The sequence below is a fragment of the Amblyraja radiata genome, chromosome 2, assembly GCF_010909765.2.
Source record: "Amblyraja radiata isolate CabotCenter1 chromosome 2, sAmbRad1.1.pri, whole genome shotgun sequence".
NCBI lineage: Eukaryota > Metazoa > Chordata > Chondrichthyes > Rajiformes > Rajidae > Amblyraja > Amblyraja radiata.
This window is the reverse complement of record NC_045957.1, coordinates 126467675-126480461: the sequence shown is the minus strand read 5'-3', so window position 1 is coordinate 126480461 and position 12787 is coordinate 126467675. Positions and strand designations below refer to the sequence as shown.

The following is a 12787-nucleotide window of genomic DNA, read 5'->3' as shown; positions in this document are numbered from 1 at the left end:
CAGCCACCAACCACTCGCTCTGTAAAAAACATGCCCCGCACATCTCCTTTAGGAGGTACAGTGCTTTTAGAAAGTATTCAGACCCCTTCACTTTTTCCATATTTTGTTGCGTTACAGCCTTATTCTAAAATGGATAAACTTAATTTGGTTTTATCATAAATCTGCACACAATACCCCATAATAAACAAGGGTTTAGAAAAGTTTGCAAAGTAATTAAAAATAAATAACTGAAATATCATATTTGCATAAGTAATCAGACCCTTTACTCAGTACTTTGTTGAGACACCTTTGGCAGTGATTACAGCCTCAAGTCTTCTTGGGTATGACGTTACCAGCTTGGCACATCTGTATTTGGGTAATTTCTCCCATTCTTCTCTGCGGATCCTCTAATGCTCTGTCAGGTTGGATGGGAAGCGTCGACACACAGCGATTTTTTGGTCCCTCCAGAGATGTTCGATCAGGTTCAAGTCCGGGCTCTGGCTGGGCCACTCAAGGACATTCATGGACTTGTCACGAAGCCACTCCTGCGTTGTCTTGGCTGTGTGCTTAGGGTCGTTGTCCTGTTGGAAGGTGAACCTCTGAGGTTCAGAGCACTCTGGAGCAGGTTTTCATCAAGGATCTCTGTACTTTGCTCCATTCATCTTTTCCTCAATTCTGACTAGTCTCCCAGTTCCTGCCATTGAAAACATCCCCACAGCATGATGCTGCCACCACCATGCTTCACAGTGTTGGCCACATGATGAGCGGTGCCTGGTTTCCTCCAGACATGACGCTTGGCATTCAGGCCAAAGAGTTCAATCTTGGTTTCATCAGACCAGAGAAACTTGTTTCTCATGCCTTTTGGCAAACTCCAAATGAGCTGTCATGTGCCTTTTACTGAGGAGTGGCTTCCATCTGGCCACTCTACCATAAAGGCCTGATTGGTGGAGTGCTGCAGATATAGTTGTCCTTCGGGAATGTTCTGCCATCTCCACAGAGGAACTCTGGAGCTCTGTCAACGAGACCTCCCTGACCAAGGCCCTTCTACCCCGAATTGCTCAGTTTGGCCGGGCGGCCAGTTCAATGAAAAGTCCTGATGGTTCCAAAGTTCTTCCATTTAAGAATGACAGAGGCCACTGTGCTCTTCAGGACCTGCAATGCTACAGAAATTGTTTTATACCCGTCCCCAGATCTGTGTCTCGACACAATCCTGTCTCGGAGGTCTACGGCCAATTCCTTCATTTTCATGGCTTGGTTTTTGCTCTAACATGCACTGTCAACTGTGGGACCTTATATAGACAGGTGTGTGCCTTTCCAACTCATGTCCAATCAGTTTAATTTACCACTGGTGGACTCCAATCAAGTTGTAGAAAAATCCCAAGGATAATCAATGGAAACAGGATGAACCTGAGCTCAATTTTGAGTGTCATAGCAAAGGGTCTGAATACTTATGTAAATGTGATATTTCAGTTATTTATTTTTAATTAATTCGCAAAAAATTCTAAACACCTGTTTTCGCTTCTTCATTCTGGGGTATTGTGTGTAGATTGATAACAAAAATGAATTTAATCCATTTTAAAATAAGGCTGTAATGTAACAAAATGTGGAAAAAGTGAAGGGGTCTGAATACTTTCTGAATGCACTGTAAAGGTTACAGGGAGAAGGCTGGAGAATGCGTTGAGAGGGAAAATTAGATCAGCCATTATTGAATGGCAGAGTTGATGCAATGGGCTGAATGGCCTCATTCTGCTCATATGTTTAATGATCTTAAACTTTGCTCCTCTCACTTTAAAGCTATGTCCTCTAGTCTTTGACATTTCTTGTAAACGGAAACATGATATTGACATAAATTGACCCATTTTCATGGTGGATTGAAAAGTTGTAAATTATTTATTGCTTAAATGATTAAAGCAAGTCATAAAATCACGTGGACTAACCAATACGGAAACTGCTTCTTACTAAATAACATGCTCAAAGACATTTGCCGATACCAAAACTGTACTTAATAGAGAGAAAACAGGACAGAGAGAAGAAAGAACATCTTCAATGTATATGAAACAGCCCAAAGTGCTTTACATTCAATGAAATCCTTTCCAGCTGTAGATTCTGTTGAATTATCAAAAATGCAGTGGTTAACATATGCATAGAAAGCTCCCAAAAGCAGCCCTACGATAATGATCAAGTAAGATCCATTTTAAATAAAGCCAATCGAAGGATAAATATTAGCTGGTACACAAGGGAAACTCATGAATCTTAATCCCCTGGATCAGCCTACCATGAGGGACCTCGTCAATTGCCTTCCTAAAGTCCATGTTAGACAATATCCACTGCCTTCGTCGCCTCCTAAACAGGTTTGTAATGCATGACCTGTCCCAGACAAAACCAAGCCGACCACTTCTTCTTGAACCACTGCTGTACTTCGAGAGATGGTACACACGCGGCACTTTAGGCCTAGTGTTTCAGGATTTTAGGCCTAGTGTTCCAGGATGGCTCCAAGTCAGGATGGTGTGCGACTTGGATATATATAAAATATATACACACATATATAGATACATGTGTGTGTGCGTGTGTAGTGGAAGGCTACATTAAGAATGATTTATTGATGAATAAAATAAAGTGTAATTTATGATTTTATTATCATCAAGTAGAAATAGAAAGAGCTGGAAATACTCAGCAGATCAGGCACGTCTGAGGGGAGAGAAACAGAGTTAATGCTTCAGGACAAAGATCCTTCATCAGAACATGATTATCTGTGGAGATTATAGATTTTGAAGTAATACCTTTAATATAAACACATTAATAGAAGGCGTTGCGTCCGGATGGCATGAACATTGAATTCTCCCAGTTTTGCTAGCCCTTGCTGTCTCCTCCCCTTCCTTAACCCTCGAGCTGTCTCCTCCCATCCCCCGCCCTCGGGCTCCTCCTCCTCCCTTTTTACTTCCTTCTCCCCCCCACCCCCCATCAGTCTGAAGAAGGGTTTCGTCCCGAAACGTCGCCTATTTCCTTCGCTCCATAGATGCTGCTGCACCCGCTGAGTTTCTCCAGCATTTTTGTGTACATTAATAGATGGTACTGCGATATGAAGGAGTTATTGTGCATAATATCTTTACGACAGGTATTACTAGAATCCTATAGAACCATACATACCTTCCTTCAAATCTGTGCTTCAGGAAGTCAAATAATGCTTTTTGCATCATATCTGTCACCTGAAGAAAGCAATGTTATAAGTTAAAGATTAATCTGAATTTTAATGATGAAATATGGAAAATAAATCCACATATTTTGAAAAACTAGAAAATGAATATAGATGACATTTATTTACTGCAGAGTTTCCAGAAATTTAAAATGAAAAAAGATGGATTTGTGTGATGCCTGAATTTGGCAGATACAGTTAGTGCATAGAACAGTGCAGCCTTCTGTTAGCCTTCCCCCAATTTAGACAACTTTCTCTAATCCACTTGAGTGAGTTCCTGTCTAATACCTTCAAAGTTGGCCTTGCCCCAATTTAGAATTTTAACACGCAAGCCCACCCTGCCTTTATCTGCCATCTTAAAGCTAATAGGACAGGGATCATTGGTCCACAAAGGATCATCCATGAATACTTCAGCCACTTGCCCCAGCCAATTTCTCAAGAGGCCTGACATTCTAGTGAACTACTGTTAGGTGATCTGAATTGTGATAACCTTACTGTCTGTGAAAATGAACAAATTGTGAAACTGCTTGAAGAATTATTACTTAGAAAAGACATTACTTGCAAACTAAAGTTTATCTTCATGCAACTCAGCCAGATAAATCAAACAATGCACTTTACCCTCTAAGACATTTCCATCTATTCTTGGGTGCTGTTTGTGTGGCGTTTGTATATTTTCCCTGTGACAGCATGCGCCTCAGTTTCCGCCCACATCCCAAAGACATGCCGTAATGTTATTTGGCTTTTGCAAATTATTCGAATCCCAGGGGAGTCGACGGGCTTGGGTGATGGAGAATAACTGCTGGGTTACAGTGAAATAAACAGGAGGAGGATGTGACTAACAGGGATGCCCTTCTGGGAACTGACATGGACGTGAATAAGATGGGCCGAATGGCCTTCCTTATATTAACTGCATGGTAAATGGTTCTTGCCCTGGCCTGTCCAGATGTCTTCTCACTCCACTGGCCAAATGATCAGATTTGACTGCCTGTCGCACACCCTGGGTTTTTCTTCTCGCCCATCCCACCAAATCTTTTGACCTTCCCCGTCCTCAGTTGTAATCAGCCACCATCCTGTGATCCTCAAGTTGATGTTCTTGCTCTTCACCTCCCTTCCCCCCTCTATCATCCAGCATCATTCTGCTCTCCTCTTCCCTCTCCCAAAATTCAATTATTGTCCCTTTAATGTTACTTTTTAAGAGAATTGTCTCCAAAATTGGAGTATCCTTGACCAGCTTACCTCGTATCCTTTCAAAGAAGGCCCCACGAGAACCACTGGTCGCATAGAAGGCACTACATCGTAGGGAGGGACATGCTCAGTCTGCGTGAAGAAAACATTCTTAAAACATCCTGATCTGAGTAAGTTCCTATTTGCTCACCTTCCAACACCACAACTGTAATTTATGCACAAACAGCACCAATGAATCTTCTCTGCCTATCGTTATTGTCAGATTAAAGTTCACATTTCTTCAAAACTGTGTTGAAAATGTTCTATCTCTCATCAGTGGAAAAAAAAGACTCATTCCTAATCAATAGCTTAATCACACAAACAAAACAGCCAACTAATCTTCCAAATAAGATCATGGATACAACCACAATTTTAGAAAATAAATAATATTAATATTTATGGGTTTCAACTGCATTTTTTTTCCAACATTACGTATGACAATAGCAAAATGAAAGGACTTCCTAATGTAACATCGAAACATAGAAAATAGGTGCAGGAGTAGGCCATTAGGCCCTTCGAGCCTGCACCGCCATTCAATATGATCATGGCTGATCATAGTAACATGTTGCTATGATGCTGATTACTTTGGTGGCTAATGAATGGTGCACCATGACAATGGTATGTTCATGTCTGACAGGCTAGGACAGGAACCCTGTTGTACAAATGCCTGGAAGGTGGAGCCAATAACACAGATCTCACTGGTTGCTTTCCACGGGTTAACCACTTACTAAAAGACAACGATTATCGAGTAATCAAGAATAGAGTGTCTTTGTTCCCTAGAGGTAGCAGAGACACAATGCAAGCAAAGTAAATATTTAGACAGCTTAAAAACACCAGGCATTATAACGTTCGACTCACATTTAAGCATTAAATTCTAAGGCTGTCACTTCAAATTTGGACTGAAAGAATGCCAAACTTAAAGACCTTTATCACAAATATAATTGAATAGTTCATAATTCCACCAGTTAAAAATTACCCTTTTGAAAATGAGAATTAAATTGCAGACACTTAACTATCTTTAAAACTTTAATAATGTACTTTATCTTTATGGCATATACTAAATTATTTCATATCTAATTTCATTCAGCAAGTGCTAATCCATTATTTTTTCTGACTCATGCCACAAGTGCAGATGGGTTAATTACTGGTGAGGTCTTGGGTAAAAAGCTGAACAGCTAAATAGATCCAAAATAAACTATAAAATGCACATATGGAAACATTTAAGACAAAAATGATTTTGCCAGAATGCTGGAACAAGGAACTGCAGATACTGGTTTACAAAAAATGACACAAAATGGGTCAGGCAGCATTTCTGGAGAACATAGATAGGTGACGTTTTGGGTCGGGACCCTTCTTCAGACTGAAACGTCATCTATCCATGCTCTCCAGATATGCCGTCTCTACTGCTGAGTTACTCCAGCACTTTGTGTTTTTTTTACTGGAATGCTGCCTGGTTTGCAGGTATTAACTACAAGGAACGGTTGAACAAATTTTGATTAGTTTCTCTGGAATGCCAAAGGTTGAGGTGAAACCAAATAGAGGTATATAAAATTATGAGAGGCATAGATAGGATAGACAGTCAGAAGTTTTTTCCTGAGGGTGCAAATGTCACAGACGAGATGGCACAGCTTTTAGGTGAGAGAGAGCAAAGCTCCAAAGATTTGTGCGTGGCAATAGTTATTTTACATTGAGGCTGGTGGGTGCCTGGAAAGCATTGCCTGGGCTGGTGGTGAAGGCAGATAGGATAACAGTGTTCAAGAGGTTTTTAGATAGGCACATGGATATGCAGAGAATAGAGGGAAATGGATGGTACACAAAAATGCTGGAGAAACTCAGCGGGTGCAGCAGCATCTATGGAGCGAAGGAGATAGGCAACGTTTCGGGCCGAAACCCTTCTTCAGACTGATAGGGGGTGGGGGGAGGGGGGGGCGGAGAGAAGAAAGGAAAAAGGAGGAGGAGGAGCCCAAGGTAGGAAGGGGAGGAGACAGCAAGGGTTAACAGAATTGTGAGAAATCAATGTTCATGCCACCAGGATGCAAACTCCCCAAGCGGAATATAAGCTGCACCCGCTGAGTTTCTCCAGCATTTTTGTGTACCTTCGATTTTCCAGCATCTGCAGTTCCTTGTTAAACACAGAGGGAAATGGATTACGTGCAGGCAGATGAGGTTTATTTTGGCATCATCTTTGGCACAGACATGGTGGACTGAAAGGTCTATTCTATAATTGTAACTATCATTGAAAGCAATTTAAATTGAGGTTGATGGTTTAATTTCTCCCATCAGCATCTCTGAGCAGTACGCGTGTCAGGGGTTGTGGGGCGAAAGCAGGAGAATGGGGTTAGGAGGAAGAAATAGATCAACCTTGATTGAATGGCGTAGTAGACGATGGGCTGAATGGCCTAATTCTGCTCCTATCACTTATGACATGAACAGTACAATTAGAGTATGTTTGTTGCCTACACACCTAACATTTGTCAGGGCAGCAAATATTTTAGATGCATGGCCTCAAGGGAAACCCTTATTATTCTGTTGATCAATTAGCTGTTCATAAGCAGTAACAGAATATACAGGAACACTCAGGAATGATATTTTATTTTTACAACATTACTCGTGCTGACATTAAAGTAGGTGATAAATTCAGGAATATTTCAAGGGTGATGAAATATTCACAAGGCAATTTGCCATAGGACACTGGTTTTCTGTTCACTGAAGTATGGATAGGATTCATTCCAAGTCTATCATTTCTAGATAGATTGCAGGGGGCACAGTAAATGAAGGAAGCATGCCGCTCAATGGGGAGGTGGGGTGGCGATGGTTCAAAGACAAAAGAACTGAAGTTGTCTAACCTGTTAGTCAATTAGATAGAAGTATTAAAATTATGAGAGGCATGGATAGGGTAGACAGTCAAAACCTTTCTTCCAGGGTGTAAAAATCAAATAGCAAAGGGCATGGCTTTAAGATGAGAGGAGCCAAATGTAACGGAGATGTGCAGAGCAAGTTTTTTTTTACACAGACTGGTTAGTACCTGGAATGAGCTGCCGTGGTTAGTGGTGGAGGCAGGTGCAATAGTGGCATTTAAGATACTTTTGAATAGGCATATGGATATGCAAGGAATGGAGGGATATGGATTATGAGCAGGTAGATAAGAGATGTTGCCGATATCCAGAGATACCGACGAAGCTGCTGCTTCACTCTTGCACTTTGTATTCCATGGAAGTTTCCAGCATCTACAGTACCTTGTGCCTCAACGTCAGTTTCCTTCCCTTCCTCTACATTCACCCTGCAGTTGCCTGCAAATTGTGGATCATGACTAGGTGCCATGAAATGAGGTTTCATCCATTTTTAGAGCATCACATTGTGTAATGACAAGTTGCAGATCATCAAACACATTGCAAAATCAGGACAATCTTCCTTTGGAATAAGTTTATCAAGGTTTAATTCCTTTAAGAAACATTTTAAAAAATGACTCATGCCTTCTGTTTCATGCCCGTTGGGATGCATTTCAACACTTGGTGCTATTCTCCGTGGTAGCCACATAGATATTTTTAACGTGAAAGGGTAAAGATTTAATAGGAACCAGAAGGGCAACTTTTTCACACAGTGGGTATATGGAATGAACTGCCAGAGGAGGTAGTTGAGTCAGGTACTATAGCAACATGTAAAATACATTTGGACACTTACATGGATGGGAAAGGTTAAGAGGGATATGAGCCAAACACTGGCATAGATACACAGAAACATAGACAAATCGGAGTAGGCCATTTGGCCCTTCGAGCCATCACCGCCATTCAATATTTTCATGGCTGATCATCTAAATTCAGCACCCCATTCCTACTGTTTCCCCATATCCCTTGATTCCTTCAGCCCCAAGAGCTAAATCTAACTCTCTTTTGTGCAGGTCGGACTAGTGTAGATCGGCATGGGCAAGTTGGGCCGAAGGATATGTTTTCATGCTGTACCACTATATAAGTCGCAGATGAAATTTGTGGTGCTGCAACCATTCTCTGAATTCATTAAAGAAAACCAAGGTCTGTTGTTCAGTTTGGGGGAGGAGCGGGGGGAGATGGTGAAATTAAGGGGAGATAGCAAAATTAGGCCAGGGAAGTGGATTTAATGGTGTAGTAATGCAGCAATGATGCATCTGTTCCCAATGAAGAGATCCATTCACACTCAGATCTGTAATCAAACTCTATTATGGCACCGGGCTCAATCAGCCTGCTCCACATTGTGAAGTTGCTATCTGTAAACATGGGAGAACATCACGAGGAGGATGTGACGATATATGGGGTCTCAAGACGGAGACCCCACCATACACTCCATATATGGGGTACCTGTCGGCTTTGTAGGCAATGACAGCCCAGTGGCCAAAGGCAGCTGTGACACAAGGAAATTTGTGTATTCTATCTGTCGATCTGTACTCAGTGTTAGAAACATAGAAAATAGGTGCAGGAGTAGGCCATTCGGCCCTTCGAGCCTGCACCGCCATTCAATATGATCATGGCTGATCATCCAACTCAGTATCCCATACCTGCCTTCTCTCCATACCCCCTGATCCCCTTAGCCACAAGGGCCACGTCTAACTCCCTCTTAAATATAGCCAATGAACTGGCCTCAACTACATTCTGTGGCAGAGAATTCCAGAGATTCACCACTCTCTGTGTGAAAAATGTTTTTCTCATCTCAGTCCTAAAAGATTTCCCCTTTATCCTTAAACTGTGACCCCTTGTTCTGGAGTTGATAGTTATGTTGATAGTTATGACCTTATTTTAAACTCAAGTAAACAGGGCAGAATTATACAATTTAAAAAACAAGGTGCCAATGCAAAAACCTCAAACTGTACAGGGTTCATTACTTTGAACCTAGCGTAGCCCTTGTTGAAGTGTGAATTAATAACAAAGGTACAGTAGCGTAGCGGTAGAAGTGCTGCCATACAGTGAAGAGACTCAGGTTCGATCATGACAATGGGCTGTGCTGCATGGGGTTTGTACGTTCTCCCTGTGACAGCCTGGATTTTCTCTGGGTGTTCCGGTTTCCTCCCACATTCCAAAGACATGCAGGTTTGTAGGTTAATTGACTTCTATTAATTGTCCCTAGTGTGTATAGTAGTACTAGTGTACAGGTGCTTGTTGGTTTGCATGGACTCAGTGGGACAAAAGGAGTGTCAGATACCCTGTATCACTATACTCAAAAGACGGAAAGTCCAACTACAAGTTACTCCTGACCTGGAAGCTATCTGTGGTGCAAAGTTACCTTATTTGGGTTTCATGGAGATTTTGCTTCAGGTAAAGTACCCCTGGCAGAGAATGTTGGAATCTGGATTCATTAATTGCTGATTCCTGGTCCTTTTAATCCATTTACTCCCTTTCACATTTTCAGTATCTGTCTTCAACTCTGTCCTCACATTTGTTTTATTTGACTTTTATCCCCAATAGCTGAAAAGCGCTAGCATTAGATTTGATTCCAAACAGGTACAACATATCCAAATGTAATTAAACACGAAATCTATATCTGCACATTCCTCAGAAATATAACTAATTCCTTAAAACATAACATGCAAAACAGCAAAGCAAAAACACAATCACCAAGATGACAGAATTGAACATACGTGTCACAAAAAGATCAAACAAGCACAATGACAGCTGGAAAATAAAGAATGTTTTTGTTTTTCACAAACTAGTATCCAAAGACTACATCAACTACGAAGCACTCGTTGTCCTGGTAACCCAATTGTCAAGCAAGCAGCAGGATATGTCCCAGTGACATAATTAGCATTCTTGAATAGTTATAAATAATATTGGATGAATCCAGGAGCAAGTTTCAGAATTAATTAATATTTAATTCATATATCATGAAAATCAGGTCCTTTAAATATAATTGTTTCAGAAAATATTTTAGGAAAATAATAATTAAGAAAAAATTGTTCATAATGTCTAATTTAGGGATTTCAATGCTAATTAGGCAGCTGGCAAGAACAGCATATAATGATGTGGACTTACCGATTTCTGCTTCTGTTTAGCTATAGAAATATTAAAGAAGAAATAAAGAATAACATAGCATGCATGTTATTGTCCCATTTCAGGACACAAACAAATAGAAGACTTGTTGAGTGACATACTGGCGATTAGCACGTGCGACAGACTGGAGTTTCGGAAGTGTGGTTACCTTCTTAAAAAAGGGCATTCTTTTCTCTTTAGACTGGGGAGACGTTACATTGTTTACACTGGTTATAGGGGTTCGCTGATTTGCCTGGGGATCAATGTCTTCTGCATCTAAGCCACTTGCATCTAAATCAAGAGCTATGCACCCGGATAACAGGGGAAGGAAGGAAAACAGGAGTTGAATGAATGGAAATAATCCCAACAAAAATGTACATAGGCAAATACAAAATCAAAATATGGCAATGTACAACAGTAAAGAAACAAACTCAAAAGTTTAAGTGAGTCAAATACAGAAACAAACAGGTGAAAATGGCTCATTAAATTAGGCCTCAAATGCCCAAGATATTTTAACTGCTCCCTTCCCAAAAGAAAGTAAATACATTTATAATCAAAGAGCAAAGTTACTTTAATTTTGATCACCACGGTGGTGCAACGATAGAGTTGCTACCTTGCATTCTCTCTATGACTGCGTGGGTTTTCTCCGGGTGCTTTGGTTTCCTCCCACACTCCAAAGACATGCGGGTTTGTCGGTTAATTGGCTGTGGTAAGTTGTAAAATTGTCCCTCGTGTGTGTGTGTATTAGTGATCACTGGTCGGCCCGGACCCGATGGGCTAAAGAGTTGGACGGGAGAGATCACAATCTACTGGTGCAGTTGGTGAACCACTGGTGCAATTGGTGAACCACTGGTGCAATTGGTGAACCACTGCCACACTCATTTCCTAACTTAATCAAGCAGGTTTATGACACACAAAAGAGGGTGCATGACTCACACTATACTGACCAAAATAAAGGATATTTCAGAAGGGCAACAATAATAATCCAAGAAATTACAGGAGAGGTTGGACTAATTTGAATTGTTTTCTCTGGAGTGTCAGACGATCTCATAGAAATATATAAACAGTTTGTGATGCTTTGATAGGGCTGATCGTAAGAGTTATTTATCCCAGGCTGAAATGTCAAACATTAGAGGACGTAGATTTTAGTTGAGAGGGGGAATGTTTCAAGGAGATGCGCAGGGCTTTTTTTATTACGACAGTGATAAATACCTAGAACAACCTGTCAGGGGAGATGGTATAATAATATAAGATGATATAATAATATAGTCAAATACAATAATAACATTTAAGTGGTAATTAGACAGATACATGAACAGGCAAGGGGTAGAGGATGTGGACTGTAAACAGGCAGATGGTATTAATTTGGTTTATATAATGGCTGGCACAGACTTGGTTGGCTCAAGGATCTGTTCCTGAGCTTTAAAATCTTTGTGTTCTATCTTCTACATTTAACCTCAATTGAGTTGACTTTTCAATGAACCTCAATGTGTTCCAAGGTTCCTCAGTATCTCTATGCCTCTCAGTATCCTACCATTTATTGTGCATTTCATCATCTAATCTCCCCAAATGCATTAACTCACATTACTTCTTTGTACTGAATTCTGTTTGGCTCTTTGCGCTCATTCATTCAGTCTCCTGCATCCCTCATCTTTGATCCTCTGTCAAATATTGTCAATTTTAGCTAGTACTGCAGATTTCTTAATCAAGCAGTTTTGGCTTTTCAGCGTTTGCTGGAGCTTTGATTCCAAACAGCACTGAAGATGTCAGGATTCACTATGGTTTACCTGCTGTTAAGTCCGGGGCAGCACTGTGGCACAGCTAGTAGAGCTGCTGCCACACTGTATTAGATATCCGGATTTGATCCTAACTTCGGGTGCTGGAGTTTACACATTCTCCCTGTGACAGCATGGGTATCCTCCAGATACTCTGGTTTCCTCCCACATCCCAAAGACGTGGGCGTTTGTAGGTTAATAGGCCTCTACAAATTGCCCCCTGTGTGTATGGAGTGAATGGGAAAGTGGGATAACAATAGAACTAAAGTGATTGATGGTCAGCGTGGACTAAGTGGGACAAAAGACCTGAATCCATACTGTACCTTTCAATCGATTCAATCAATCAATCAACATCAAACACTGAAGCACATTTCACCAGGATTGAAAAGAATAATTAGATTTATAATCTGGAGTATATCCAACTCAGTTTTGGAGTCTTATCCTTTGTTGTGTATGTCCTCTATTGGTTTGATAAATTGGTGAGAGGCACTGAATCTACTGTGGGAATGTGCTCAGGGGATAGATTCATTTTTCTCAACCCAAAACCATTTTTTATGCTCTCTTATACATTATTGTTCCTCATCAGATATTAGCAGGTCTAATGTCAATTGGTGTTTACTTTG

General features: G+C 40.8%; 1 protein-coding gene across 5 annotated transcripts in view; it reads right to left on the bottom strand.

The window, feature by feature from the left end:
- cacnb2 (calcium voltage-gated channel auxiliary subunit beta 2) overlaps window positions 1-12787 on the bottom strand; it is a 200814-nt gene that overhangs the window by 15310 nt on the left and 172717 nt on the right. For 4 of the 5 annotated variants that reach the window (XM_033015312.1, XM_033015328.1, XM_033015298.1 and 1 more), the window contains exons 6-8: window positions 10559-10692; window positions 4409-4489; window positions 3127-3185 (exon numbers count right to left, since the gene is read on the bottom strand). In XM_033015312.1, coding sequence (XP_032871203.1) covers window positions 3127-3185; window positions 4409-4489; window positions 10559-10692 — 274 coding nt within the window. Of the gene's footprint in view, window positions 1-3126; window positions 3186-4408; window positions 4490-10392; window positions 10413-10558; window positions 10693-12787 lie in introns of all 5 variants that reach the window. The other variant, XM_033015320.1, reaches the window with a different exon arrangement.